Genomic DNA, 13,571 nt, shown 5'->3' on the forward strand with positions numbered 1-13,571 from the left:
ATAAAATATCTCCTCTGTGGTGGTGTTTCAGGCTTGCGGGCATTTTGATATTTTGGCGAGATGGCAAGGCCACGATGGCGGCGTGCTTGATGCGGTCTCTGTTCGAGCCCCCCCCCCTTTATTTATTTAAATTTAATTTTGTTAGATCTCATCTAGCTGATAGATATCCTCCACTTTGTCGTCTGCTGCGTTGGTAGCTAGTTATGGAGGAAAATGATATACTTGAATAGAATACTCTTCACGCTGGGCTAATAGACTGCCGTGATTTAATATTAACGTTGCAGCGATGATTGCTTAGACCATAAGTCGGTACAGCGGATGATGTAACAGACCTGTTACGTACTGATACAAGAGGCGAATTTGGGCGGTGGCGGGGAGTATCGAGCTGTATCGGCACCGTTTCGGGCGGGTAAGGATTCTCCAGTCACGGGATCGGTTATCGCCGCTGCTTTCCGACCCCAGAAAACATCCAAGCAACCTCGAGGAACCCACCTCTGACTCCATGGAAAGCTCTCTCCCTGCTTCCCTAGTCTTATTGCGTTACCCAGGCTATTTTTGTCGCTCACTAACACCGCCTTCGCTTTTCCTGATAATCTCCTTCCCACCTCTGGGTTGACAGTTTGCCCTGCATCGCCCCGATGGCCGCGGATGCACGATAGCCGAGTCCGATTCCGAGAACGGTTCGATCCCATCACCATACCGCCACCAGCCAGTACTCTGTCAGCGAGAAAACCCGACAATAATAATAATCATACTGGGAAAACACATTTCCCCCACGGATGACCCATACTCGTCCAGATCATGTGCACGCTGCTCCATCAGCCATTATTATTAACTATCCCCGCATTGTTCAGTTCGAATCGAGTCCTGTCGGACGACCATCGGCAGAGGGATCGTCTCCGCAGTCGGATAGCGTAATGGAGGACGCCAAACGGACAGCGCTACCGTCCACGACGTCGACCCGGTCGGCGGTCGATATTACGAGCCCAGAGAAAGCCCCGCGGTCAGAACAGGATGGATCGCGGGCACCAGTGCACAAGGCCCTCGGCGGAGACATCAAACCGAGAGACAAGCGGAGCGCAGACTATGTCATACGGAGTGGATTGGCGGGGGGTATTGCGGGGTGTGCGGTGAGTTGTGTTTCAACTTGTATGCTGGCTTGAGCGAGAGTTCTGACAGGTTCCCTTCAGGCAAAAACAGTCGTAGCCCCGTTGGACCGCGTCAAGATCCTCTTTCAAGCGTCGAACCCGGAGTTTGCCAAGTATTCCGGAAGCTGGTCTGGGCTGGTCTGGGCGATACGAGATATCAAACGTTTCGAGGGTGTTCGGGGCTTGTTCAAAGGCCATTCAGCCACCTTGCTCCGGATCTTCCCTTACGCCGCGATCAAATTTCTGGCGTACGAGCAGATCAGGGCAGTCGTCATTCCCTCACGGGACAAGGAGACGCCGTTTCGTCGTCTCATTTCGGGAAGTCTGGCGGGTGTTACGTCGGTTTTTTTCACATATCCTCTCGAGGTGATCCGGGTCCGGTTGGCCTTTGAGACGAAACATAACACCCGCTCGTCGTTCACCACCATCTGCCGCCAGATCTACCATGAACAGGCGTCATCAAGACCAGTCGCGGCAAATTCAGCGGCGACACCGACAACGGGCACCCCATCTGCGGCCATGGCGACCGCCCAAACGGTGTCGTCTTCTATCAATGCCGTTACTCCTCGATCTGGCCTCGTTAACTTTTACCGCGGTTTCGCGGCGACGGTGGTCGGCTATGATTCCATATGCGGGAATGTCATTCTTGACCCATGACACCATTGGGGACCTGCTTCGTCTACCGAGTCTCGCTCCTTACACGACTATTCCCAATTCCGAGAGCCCCAGACAGAAGCGGGGCGGCAAAGCTCGTGCTCAACTGACGGCGTCCGCCGAACTGTTCTCCGGCGCTCTGGCCGGTCTGATCTCCCAGACATCGGCATACCCACTGGAGGTGATCCGGCGTCGCATGCAGGTCGGTGGCGCAGTGGGCGACGGCCATCGACTCAACATGGCCGAAACGGCGCGCAAGATCTGGCTAGAGAAAGGCTTCCGTGGGTTCTGGGTCGGGTTGACTATCGGGTACATGAAGGTCGTACCGATGGCTGCGACCAGCTTTTATGTGTATGAGCGGATGAAGTGGTGGTTAGGAATATGACGGTCGTCCTTAAGATCTTGAGAAGTAACACCCATGCTCCGACCTCTAACCCTGTATTTCGACCGCCCGTCTCGTCCGTCTCACTCGTCTCGTGTCGATCGATGACGCCGCGAATCCTCTTCCACTTCCTTGCTCTGCATCACACCTCACGACCTGGCGTCGACCCGCATAACGACTTCTCCCATCTTCCTTCTTCCGTCATCCTTCCTTCTTTCTTCCTTGCTTTCTTTTCCTTCCTCATCCTAAACGATTCATCATTCCTCAACGGACGGACGGACGGACAGCCGATCGGTCGGTCGGTCGGTCGGTTGGTCAGATTCTTCTATTCCAGAGATACATGCATGGGTGTTGTCGTGTCGTGTCGTGTCGTGTCATCATTCCATCTTCCTCCGCGTTGCGTTGCATTGGGAGGATTCTTGGTCCTTGGACTATCCATTTTTCCCTCTTCATGTTTTCACTTTCTACCTGCATCCTCCTCCTCCTCATTATTATCCTCATCCTGCATTAGAAAAGAAGACAGATCAGGTCAGATCAGGTCAGATTAGGTCTATAAAATTCCTTCCGGAAATACGCCATGTCATATGATCCTGACTTGTCCACCAGGGAGGGGGTATTTTTTTATTTGTTTTTGTGGTAAATAGGCAAGTCAAAATTCGTCATCTTGATTAAGGTGGCCTCAGGTTCTCTTTTCTTTTTATCCTTTCCCTTTTCCTTTCCCTTTTCACTTTTTTTGGACCTTTTTTTTGTTTGAAAAATTACTGTAACACCTACAATACAACCTACAGTGATACCCCCATGGATTGATTGGATGGATGCGAGTTTGATGGATGGATGGATGGATATCCCGTTTGGACTCACTCGTTTGTTTACTCGCTCGTTTGCTCGCTCGCCCGCTCAATCAATCGTTCAATCGATCGATCGTTCGTTCGTTCGTTCGAGAGAGAGAGTATGTGAAATACATAAATAGGGTGAGTGAAGTGAGTGAAGTGAGTGAGTAAGAGGAACGGAGAGAGAGAGAGAGAGAGAGAGAGAGGAGGATTTTTTTACCCCCCTTGTGTATCACCACCTAGGAACATACCATACGCAGTACAGTCTTAGAAGAGAAGAGAAGAGAAGAAAAGAAAAGGGGCATGTCTGTATGTACATAAATACTGAATAAATATGCATGCATATATAGAGGGAGTGTATTGGATGTGTGAACATTATTGTCATTATTATTTTATTATTATCATTATTATTATTAGCTCGTTATATCGTTTCCTCGTATCATCATCGTCGTCGTCGATTACCGGGTATTAAGATCCATCTGGATGAGATAGACAGATAGGTAACTTGCTATGTCATCACCTAGCATCGTCTTCGCGCTGCTTCAGATCCATAACCAAAGCCATGACCCTTTTAAAACTCCCCCGGAGGACGTCCCCGTCATCGTCGACGTAGAAATCGAACCGCAAGGGATCAAAGTCGATAGGTCCGTACCGGAGGTCCTCGTCGTCTCCCGTGCGGACCAGCTGCACGTCGTGCTCCTGCCAATCGGGTCGGTCCATGACGACGAGCAGGGCTCGAAACAGCGGATGCAGTCGATAGCGCGCGTGTCGGGCTGGATCGGCCTCTGGGGCTGCGACGTCCTGCGCATCCAGCACCGTCTGCCGGGCCCGGATCTGGGCGCAGATGCGGCGATGTGTCTCCAGGATCTCGGCGATGCCTCGCGGGCTGTCGGGCGCCTGGCAGGCCAGGAACTTGCAGGGAAACTCGCCCAGGGCGGCGGCGTCCGGGCGCGCATCCCAGTCGATCCTCTCGCAGAGATGCTCAAACATAGCGAGCAGGTCCCGCTGCGTGAGCGGCGAGCCTGGTCCCAGCGGTGCCGTGATGTACGTGGCGCATCCTTTCCAGCAGAAGTCGTACATGGTATCGAGCGGCAGTCTCGTGTGCCCGGTGGTCGCGGTGACCACGTAGGGCGACACATGCAAGGTGCGCTGATAGTCCAGCTGGCGCATCAGGAGCAGGCGCCTTTCAGATGTTGGAAGCATGTGCAAAGCAACTAGGTTGGGAAACTATCAACAGCAACGAGAAGGACTGAAGATGGAGGGGTTGAGAGAGGTTGAGTGAGAGAGGTCCATCTGGGTCTTGCCTATTATTTTTTTGCCTGTCGGGAAAAGGGCAGGAAATAAATGGACTCCATCGACTGCGGCAGACAAATCAATTTGTCTCGTCTTGCTGTGTGTCGAGGGGGGTGTGTGAAAATGTATGTATGAAGTGTGTGATGTGCGCGTTGCGTTGGTTTCTCCCGAGGGACTGGACCAGGAATCCTGCGAACAAAGTCTAGACGATCCAACGGCCACTGAGAGAGGGCACAGGATGGTATTGTCGGTAGCACAGGCAGAAAAACTGCAACGCCTGCAGGCTGGAGGGACATCATGATCGGAGTCGGAGTCGGTCACAAGGAGGGTTTTCTAGGGAAAAATACAGATGCGGTTGGAGAACAGCCTCTCTGCGTGCTGCCAGTGATAGACAAACATCGTTAGAGGCAGACAGAGAAGGAAGCGGCGATTTTCCCTCGGAGATCATCACTGCAGTCAGTCAGTCAGTCAGTCGGTTAGTGGGACCTGCCAGTAAGAGACCTGTCAAAGTCGTTAGTTGGTTGATTAATATTTTTTTTCCACCATTGGTGTGCAGCGGCACGACCGTTCGGCCCCGATTTTCCTGCCTCGCATAAATGATACACGTAAGACTGATGGACATGCAGATGCAGAGGCAAGATGCGAGCTGGGCGACACTTGCACATCGGATCGACCGCTCATTGGCATTTGCGCCCCTTGTCTGTTTGCCGCGACCCAACACAGGCGGCTGACGGCCATAGGTCGTCGGGAAAATCCTCCCTGCATTACTACATTCCCTACTGAGATAGGAAGGACGATAGTGGGGGAGGCTGCAAGCCATCGTTAGATGCTTGCTGGTGAGACGTTGGCGCAGTCTGTGGATTGATCAACCTCATGGACAGATATTACCTAACTAGGTAGTCAACTTCACATACCTAACCTACCTAGTGACAGTTACATTCTTGTTTGTCAAGGTTCCTGCCCCTCCGAACCGTCGTATCTGGCGCAATAAAGGCTGGGGGCTACCGCCCAGACCAACGGGCTGGTTTGAAGATGATTATGACAACACTGAAGTGTCTCACTGGGATCTTTGATCTCGATTTGATTGCTTTCTCTTGTTTGACTCCTTTTTCGGATATTTGCATTGTGGTTGCTAATTGTCACCGGTACAACTCTCTCCTGCAAACAACCACATCGTGAGGCCAGAGGAGAAGAATCGTCAAGGATTTTTTTCGGGTTCACATGTTGCTGAATATCGACAAACGAACGTTGACAGGCAATGTTTTTTTTTTGTATGGTGCAGTGTAAAGAGACGAAGCATGAGGGCGCCGATAGTACTTGATATGACGCGAGTACCTCCTGCACGGCTGAACATCCTCAACCTATTGAATCGACAATGCGTGCTTTCAATTATCAGAGAACCGACAGCGTTATTTCTTCGAGAAGCAGACAAGCACAAAGCATCAGTGAGCCATGGTCAATGAATAAGGAGCGACGATGAGCGCTTTGAGCGTCAGAGGACATCAGATTGGGGAACTAAAGAGGAAGGACCGTTCAGCAGAGCTACCTCCAGGTGTGTGTGCCCCTTCCGTAGCCTTCTATATCCTCTACTTGTTAGCACAACGTATTTGGATCAATTGAGTTTATTTTCTCCTTAGATTTCGTATAAATTAATATCTTATTTTTTTCTTTTTCCTTTCATATCTAACAAGATTAGGGATCTGCGCCTGCTACTTTAGGTAGCTGGTGTGACTCACGTGATCACAGATCTTCCACTGCGAGCCGGCGACCTGATTGGCTGATCCACCGACTTTCCCATCCCGATCGATAAGGACGCACGGACCACGTGATAGTTTTGATGGCAGCTGTTTTCTGCAAGAAAGGCCTGTTTCTGGACATAAAGTCTGGAAGCCATACTCCCACACCGACCATTGACAACCATGGCCACACGGAAAAGGAACGAATATCTTGACCTCGAGTCAAGCGACGGCGAAGAAAGCGATCGGGGCTACGACTCCGAGGCTGCAGAGGAGTCCAAGGGCCGGGCAGCCAAGCGGCGAAAGGTGCAAGCTGTCGACGACGGCGACGTCGACGTCACAGATAGTGAAAATGGGGACGACCGGGACGATACTGGCGACAAGTTCGATGGGAAATCGGATCAGGAAGAGGAGAAAGCCCGTCGACTAGAGAATGGCGATCACCGTTCCTCCGACTCAGAGCAACAATCCCCACAGCACACCTCGGAATCCAAATCGAAGGAAAAACCCATCAAACCGCTAGACAAAAAGAAGCTGGAGAAGACGAAGGAGAAGAAGAATAAGACGGGCGTCATTTACCTCTCGTCGCTTCCGCCATATCTCAAGCCGTCGGCTCTCAAGAAGATGCTGGAGCAGCGGGGGTTCGGCCCCATCAACCGCGTCTTCCTCACGCCGGCGGTGCCATCGACCAGTGGCAGCAAGCGCAGCAATCGGCGGAAGATGTACACGGATGGCTGGGTCGAGTTTGAGTCGAAGAAGACGGCCAAGATCTGCGCGGAGACGCTGAACGCGAACATCGTCGGCGGGCGCAAGGGCGGTTGGTACCACGACGACGTCTGGAACATGAAATACCTGAAGGGGTTCAAGTGGGACGATCTGATGGAGCAGATGCAGCGCGAGCGCTCGGAGCGGGAAGCCCGGCGGCGGATCGAGGATGCGCGTGCGCGCAAGGAGGACAAGGTCTTCCTGGCCGGTGTGGAGAAGGGCAAGGTGGTCGAGGGCATCCGGAAGAAGCGCCAGGAGAAGAAGGCGAAATCGGGTGACTCTGGCGCGGAGGACGACATGTCTGACCTGCAAATTCGGCGGGTGTTCAAGCAGAATGAAGTGCGGACCAAGGGCGACAAAGACCCCGACGCTCTTGGAGACGATGCCAAGAGAGTGCTGGGGAAGATCTTTTGACGATGTCTTTTTTTATTTTCTGTTTTACTCGATTGTTATAGATACCATGTACATGCAATTCAGCATATTAGAAACCCAGTATATTCCAGGGAATCAGTCAAAACTTTCCTAAAATCACATCTATATACTTTTCAAATCCAATACCCTGCCAAACACAAGTCATGGAATCATTATGAAAACGCCGTTGCCCATCGAGTTTTGAGACATGCAAATACTCTTCATATCAGTTAGGAACGAAATCAGTCGTCCACATTCAATTCATCAAAGTCCTCCAGCAATTCGTCCATGCTGATCTTGGGCACATCTTCATCCTCGCTCTCGCTATCTTCATCCATTTTATCTTCAGCGGCGCCTGCATCGGCCCCTTCAATCTCCATCTTGTCCGTCTGGCCGCGGCTGCGATTGTTGTTCTTCGCCTTGTACAGCGCCAATGTGCTGCGGAGTTCCTGATCCTCTTCGATATCGCGCAGGAACATTTCGAAATCAGCCTCCAGGCGTTCCTGATCCTGTCGCCGACTGGGCTCCTCTTCTTCCCGGGCCATCCGCTTGAGCTTCCAGTTCCGCTTGGGCTTCTTCTTACGGGGATAGTGTTTCCGGACGAGTATGACGTCTGGAATCGTGGACCCATACTGACTGCTCTGCTCAATCGCCTCAAAGTTAGGATCGTTAAAGTTGGCACCGGACAGATGATAGCCCAACGCGGAATCTCCGACACGGAGCACACCGCCGAGATGTGTCCGGCAAAAGTAGGTCGTATCGTTCACGCCCATGTCAGATGCACGTGCCACAGTCGCCTCGGCCAGGTGGAACCGGCCATTCGACTCTCCAACAGGCTCAATGTCCATGACGATGAACTCTACCAGCTCCTGCACGTCCGCCAGGTTTTTGAACGGCGATCTCCAGTACACGGGAGTAGATACCTCGGCCGTCTGAAGGGTGTTGGGATCGAGTAGGTTGACTGAAGTGCCGACACGGTAACAAAGCGTCAAAGGAGAAATGTTTCCCAGCGACCGGGCCAATTTCAGCGGAAGCGCCACGAGATCATCTTTGCAGATAGGAATCAATTCAACAGAGAAAGTAGTCTTGTAGGATTTCGTCGAAGTGTGGACGTCCATGGAAATGAGCTCCTGCGATTTCTTGACCTTCACAGGAGCGACGGAAGAGAGAAACTCGACCATCTTCTCCGCATGGTTCCTCTCCGCAAAGAAGAAGTCCAGTCCGTCCTTTGTTTCTTTGATGTTGATCGTGTCCTTGTGTGCGTGGTGCTTGAGGATGAGCTGTTCGAGGTAAAGGAAGGTTCGTTTGTGCGGGACCTTTTGCCGCACCTGCACCGCTGCCCGCCAAGTGTTGTGGGTGTAAGATTTGGCACAGTCTGGACATTGCTGAGTTGCTACCACATATTCCACCTCAAAAGTCTGCTGCAGGATTGTCCCCTGGAAAACTTCCTGTTGGACGGTGATTTTGACCTTAATCCGCCTCGAATGCGGTTCGGTCCAGATAAAATTGGCATCGACGATACGAACCCTCGACAATCCTCGGAGCTTCTTCAGACAAATTGCAAGCAGCTCCCGTGACTCCGGGGCTGCGCTGACCCAGGTGCTTGGTGGTTGTAACCACCGTTCGCAATCTTTGCATGTGTGCAGGACGGCCTCCCTCTGGATTCCCTCGGAAATATCGACTGTCAGCTTCACGCAGTCAGTGCATAGCGCACCGGCCGCAGTCGTTCCATCGATGGGGGCACCGCAATTATAGCAGAGAATTCTGAGATCTAATCAGCGGGGCTTTTCCTTTTTTTTTAATACTCCACATCAACTTACGTCGCTTCTGGTTGTTGGGCTTGGAGGCCCGAGATAGGAACCGGAGCATCCAGATCCATCGACATTGCTACGATGATCCACTGGATGCAGGGCAAAAAGCAGCAAACTGGGTGTGTAGAGAGAGTCGGAGGCTCTTGCAAATCATTGACTTCAGCCCCGCCGTCACTTTTTTTGTGGTTTGATAAGAAGTGTTTGTTTGGTTTGCAACCGGCTTAGTCAGGAAGCACGTGTTTGCACTGTTTGTTTGTTGCAGAATCTCTCCAGACCAAAAAAATCGGCCAGCAGCGTCAGGATCTATTGTCCATCGTTGCTGGCATTCCCGTCAATCATGATGAACAGTGCTCTGGTTAGGGGCGCTAGATGCTATGTCTGCCGCTATAACATCCTTCAGTCGTTTGTCGCTATCTCGGGCATTTCAATTTCTCAGCCGGTCGGTCATGTTCGTTCGGCCGGGAAACTCTCCTTCAGGAGCTTGTCCACTGTATCCTATCTGAGGTCCCAGAACTCCGGTCTTCTCACGCAGGATGCTGGTGCGGATGAGATCGGAGAAAGGAAAGAAGAGCACAATCCGTCGGCAGCGTCGCAACCGGTGCCCTGGTATCTGCAGGTGGAATCGCAGACTCCCAGCCCTCAACCTCTGTCGCAGCGGCAGCAGATCCCAGATCTGCCAGAAAATCCACCGACGATCCTCGAAGATTTACTCAAACATCTCCACGTGGAAATTGGCCTGGATGATATGACCCTTCTGGACCTGCGGGGGCGAGACCCTCCGCCTGCTCTCGGGGGCAATGTCATCATGATCATCGGAACTGCTCGCAGCTTAAAGCACCTGAACGTCTCTGCGGATCGCTTTTGTCGTTGGCTCAGGTCGACTTACAAGCTGCGTCCGTACGCGGATGGGCTGCTAGGAAGGAATGAACTAAAGATCAAGCTTCGACGGAAAGCCCGTCGGGCTCGGCTCGCAAGCAACACCGGAGCGGCTTTGGAATCTGATGACGATGGCATCACAACGGGCTGGATCTGTGTGAATGTTGGTATCGTCGATGATAAGAAGGAGAAGCGCAGGGAAGAAGCATTTGAGGGATTCGGCAAAATTGCCGGGGGGACGAGGATTGTCGTGCAGATGTTCACCGAAGAAAAGAGGGCAGAAGTTAATCTCGAGCAACTCTGGGGAGAACCACCCAAACCAGAAATTCAAGAGGAGACTCCGACAATTGAAAATACAGCAGCTGAGCATCTGGGAGAGGTTCGTGATTCTCCCGACCCGATCAGGCACCTGTCTTCTGACCGAGGTTTTGGACATCTTTTCAGGCCACCAGCGAGCATCGCCCTGAATCAGCAGAGAGGATTCGCTACTAGTTGTTCTTTACGAGCTAATCGGAACGACTCCGCGGATACAATACCGTCGACTGCTAACGGCGTTCGTATACAAGGACATTCTCGAGTGGATTTTTCTTCCATATTCTACCCTCTTTCAAGATTGCCACCGGAGAAAGTCAAAGCGGAGCTTGGAAATGGTCCAGATGATCGTGATTCAACCTTTTTCTTGCAGTTGCTCTATAGCAAGGTTTCAAATGCGCATCCTGCCGAGATATCTGAGGCGCGGCTGAAACTCTTATGCGTGGGCACGTCAGTTCAGCACCCGCTCTACACAAAAGAGCTTCTCTGGGAGGCTTTTGAGGAGCATACTTGCAGTGGCTATCCTCTGACTGATGAGCTGGCTTTTGAGGTTGTGTCTGCGTTGTTGACACCGAGGTCTGTGGACACTCCTGAAGGCACGCGTACAGTTTTTCTACCAGACCCTGACAGAGAACTTGCCTTGCGTGTCCTGGATTTCTTGTCTCTACGAGGCACAGACGTCCTGAATATGAATGTGTTCAACAAGTTGTACAAAGCGGCGAGCTCCACAAATGCCCCGTCAACGGACAAGATGGAAAATGGTCCTGAACAGGCAGAAGGCGGAAACTCGGACGTTTCCAGGATAGCGAGGGTGATGGCAGCATTGGAGCTGCCTTTTGATCCCGAGGAGGTGCATGTCCATATGGAGATGCGGTTCAAGAACAAAGACTTTGAGGGATTCTGGAGGCTGTGGAATTCCTTTCCCTTCTACGAAGTACCCCGGAGACGCAGGGACTATGAGCTCCTCTTCCGGTTGCATGCTGAGCTTGGAGACCCGGCACGCGCCCGGGATTGTGTCTCAACATGGGGGTACATGATGGAGCGGGAAGAACCGCCGGTTGAGTTGCAGGGCGAAGTTGTACAGCACCTTATGTCGTGTATTCGTCTGTCGGATCCCTCTATTGAAGGGAGGAAGGAGCCCAACTCAGATTCCTACATTTCGAAGCTCTGGAACCGGTGTATGATTGCGCTGGAAAAGGACAAGTAGTGGCTCAAGTCCACTTGGATCCATGCTATATACATAATGCGTTCCTCCTGGCGAGGTTCCGTTATACAAAGGTTTCTTTGTACTGTACAATAGTTTATTTCTCCTTTCAATCAAGAAGTGACTTATTTCAGAATTCATTTCATAATTTAAACCAGAGGATTGTGTCGTAGTCTCCTCCGTAAATGCTCCGCGGCAGATGATATCGGGCGGATCGCCCTCCGGTTGGACCTCGGCTCCGCAGCTGATCGGACCCGCCGATAAGTTAATAAGTTGCCCTCAACATGACGCACCGCTGCATGCGCATCCCAGCACGTCCATCACCCACCTGGCTGATCCGCATCCTCAGCGGTCTCTGAGGATGTCCGGCTCCATTCTCCTGGCCCAGAATGGAGTACATGTCCAGCCTGCAGAATGAATTCGACGAGCTGAAGCCGTCTCTTTTCGGTGAGTGAGCATCTTGAATCAGCGAAGACAGACGAACAGCTAGCTAATCATTCCATTCCTCTCCCAGAGCTCCTCGCTGAGCAGCAGCTTTCTGCTCTCCTTCCGCCTTCAATCCGCTACCTGCTTGCCGTTGCCACGCACCGGCACCCGCGGTACCTGCTCCGCGTGCTGAACTCCTTCGATGAGCTGTACGCGCTGCTGTCGCTCATCGTCGAACGATACTACCTGCGCACGTTCGGCGGCTCCTTTACGGAGAACTTCTACTCGCTCAAGCGAGAACGCGTGCTGCTGACCAAAAATGGCGAGGTGCCCCGGGCGCAGATGGGCGCGCCTGGCCCCGTCCGGGAAACTCTGAAGCTGCGGACGGTCGACGTGTGGAAGAACCTCGCCGTCATGGTCGGGCTGCCCTATCTGAAGCGCAAACTCGACGAGGGCTACGAGATCCATGCTGTGCCGCAGGCCTCGTTGCTTACGAGTGGTGGCAGCGGTGGACCGCGATACAATCCCAGCGACGACCTTCCTCCGAATCCCTCGTTCCGGCAGCGATTGCTGTACTACTACAAATGGTTCCTCCGGAACGTGTACCCGTCCGTGAACGCGGCGTACTACTTTTCGATCCTGGCGTTCAATCTGGCTTATCTGTTCGACAATACCAAGTATTCGTCTCCGTTCTTGTGGCTCATCGGCACGCGGATCCGGCGGCTGGGACCTGCTGACCACCGCGCGATTGCGATGGCTACGCAGCCGAAACCAAGCAGCAGCGTCGCACGCTCGCGGCCGGGATCGGGCCTCCTGGGTCTGTTGAGCCCGCAGAATCTCTACCCACAGCTCCTCTCGTCGCTGCGGTTCCTGCTCCCGGCGTCGATCTTCGCACTCAAGTTCCTCGAATGGTGGCACGCGAGCGATTTCTCGCGGCAACTCGCTCGCAAAGCCACCGAGGCGCTCGATCTCCCGGCACCAGTAGTCTCCGGCATGACCGATCCGTCCAACAAGAAGAAATCGCAGCCGTCTCCTCCGTCGTCGTCGTCGACGACGGCAAACCTAAAACCAATCATGAAATCGTCCGCTCGTCGCCGCCAACCGCCCATCTCGTCGACCTCTCTGCTTCCCATCTTCACTGTGCCTTTACCCCAGGCGGACTCGGGCAATGAGAACGCATGCCCGATCTGCCTCAATCCGCTCGTCAACCCAACAGCGTGCCAGACGGGCTACGTGTTTTGCTACAGCTGCATCTTCCGGTGGTTAAACGGGGAGCACGAGCGACAGATCGATTTCATGAACGGCGAAGGCGGCGGCGCAGCCTGGGAGGACGAGTACGGAGATGACGACAATAATGATAATGATGATGGCGACGCCAGACGTGCCAAAACCGCAGACAGCGAAAAGCAGACAGCTTCTGCTGCTGTCGCTGGTAACGGGAAGAGCAAGAGCAGAGAAGGGAAATGGGAGAGCGGCAAGGGGAGATGCCCGATAACCGGACGGAGAGTGCTAGGAGGAACGGAGGGTCTTCGAAGAGTACTAGTGTAGCACGTTGCCTGCTGAGTATACATCCTAAGATGTAACAAGGTTTTGAAAATTGAAAATGGCGGCATAGATGATCTCTTATACGTTGTAATATGTACAGCAGTATACATGACATGACATGATTATTACATCGACTGTTGGTCTCCCTCTCTTTTTTTTATCGTGCAATCTCTTTTTT

The 13,571-nt window shown here is 52.6% G+C and overlaps 5 protein-coding genes across 5 annotated transcripts; 4 read left to right on the forward strand and 1 right to left on the reverse strand.

Annotated features, from left to right (window-relative positions):
- Positions 1-1,701: 1,701 nt before the first annotated feature.
- T310_6782 (uncharacterized protein) lies at positions 1,702-4,232 on the forward strand (the record flags this gene model as incomplete). The annotated part of the gene is made up of 6 exons (XM_013470401.1): positions 1,702-2,153; positions 2,472-2,722; positions 2,973-3,133; positions 3,258-3,323; positions 3,365-3,450; positions 3,539-4,232. 6 exons carry the CDS (start codon positions 1,702-1,704, stop codon positions 4,230-4,232), a joined length of 1,710 nt encoding a protein of 569 aa, XP_013325855.1.
- A 1,994-nt stretch (positions 4,233-6,226) lies between these two features.
- T310_6783 (uncharacterized protein) lies at positions 6,227-7,222 on the forward strand (the record flags this gene model as incomplete). Its single annotated transcript, XM_013470402.1, has 1 exon — positions 6,227-7,222. One exon carries the CDS (start codon positions 6,227-6,229, stop codon positions 7,220-7,222), a length of 996 nt encoding a protein of 331 aa, XP_013325856.1.
- Positions 7,223-7,461: 239 nt separating this feature from the next.
- Positions 7,462-9,104, reverse strand: T310_6784 (Nonsense-mediated mRNA decay protein 3; the record flags this gene model as incomplete). Its single annotated transcript, XM_013470403.1, has 2 exons — positions 7,462-8,983; positions 9,040-9,104. 2 exons carry the CDS (start codon positions 9,102-9,104, stop codon positions 7,462-7,464), a joined length of 1,587 nt encoding a protein of 528 aa, XP_013325857.1.
- A 263-nt stretch (positions 9,105-9,367) lies between these two features.
- Positions 9,368-11,425, forward strand: T310_6785 (uncharacterized protein; the record flags this gene model as incomplete). The annotated part of the gene is made up of 1 exon (XM_013470404.1): positions 9,368-11,425. One exon carries the CDS (start codon positions 9,368-9,370, stop codon positions 11,423-11,425), a length of 2,058 nt encoding a protein of 685 aa, XP_013325858.1.
- A 386-nt stretch (positions 11,426-11,811) lies between these two features.
- T310_6786 (Peroxisome biosynthesis protein (PAS10/Peroxin-12)) lies at positions 11,812-13,396 on the forward strand (the record flags this gene model as incomplete). The annotated part of the gene is made up of 2 exons (XM_013470405.1): positions 11,812-11,869; positions 11,901-13,396. The coding sequence occupies 2 exons, from the start codon at positions 11,812-11,814 to the stop codon at positions 13,394-13,396; spliced, it is 1,554 nt and encodes a 517-aa protein (XP_013325859.1).
- Between the last annotated feature and the right edge of the window lie 175 nt (positions 13,397-13,571).

This window comes from Rasamsonia emersonii, assembly GCF_000968595.1.
Source record: "Rasamsonia emersonii CBS 393.64 chromosome Unknown ctg1118621760446, whole genome shotgun sequence".
NCBI classification, from domain to species: domain Eukaryota; kingdom Fungi; phylum Ascomycota; class Eurotiomycetes; order Eurotiales; family Trichocomaceae; genus Rasamsonia; species Rasamsonia emersonii.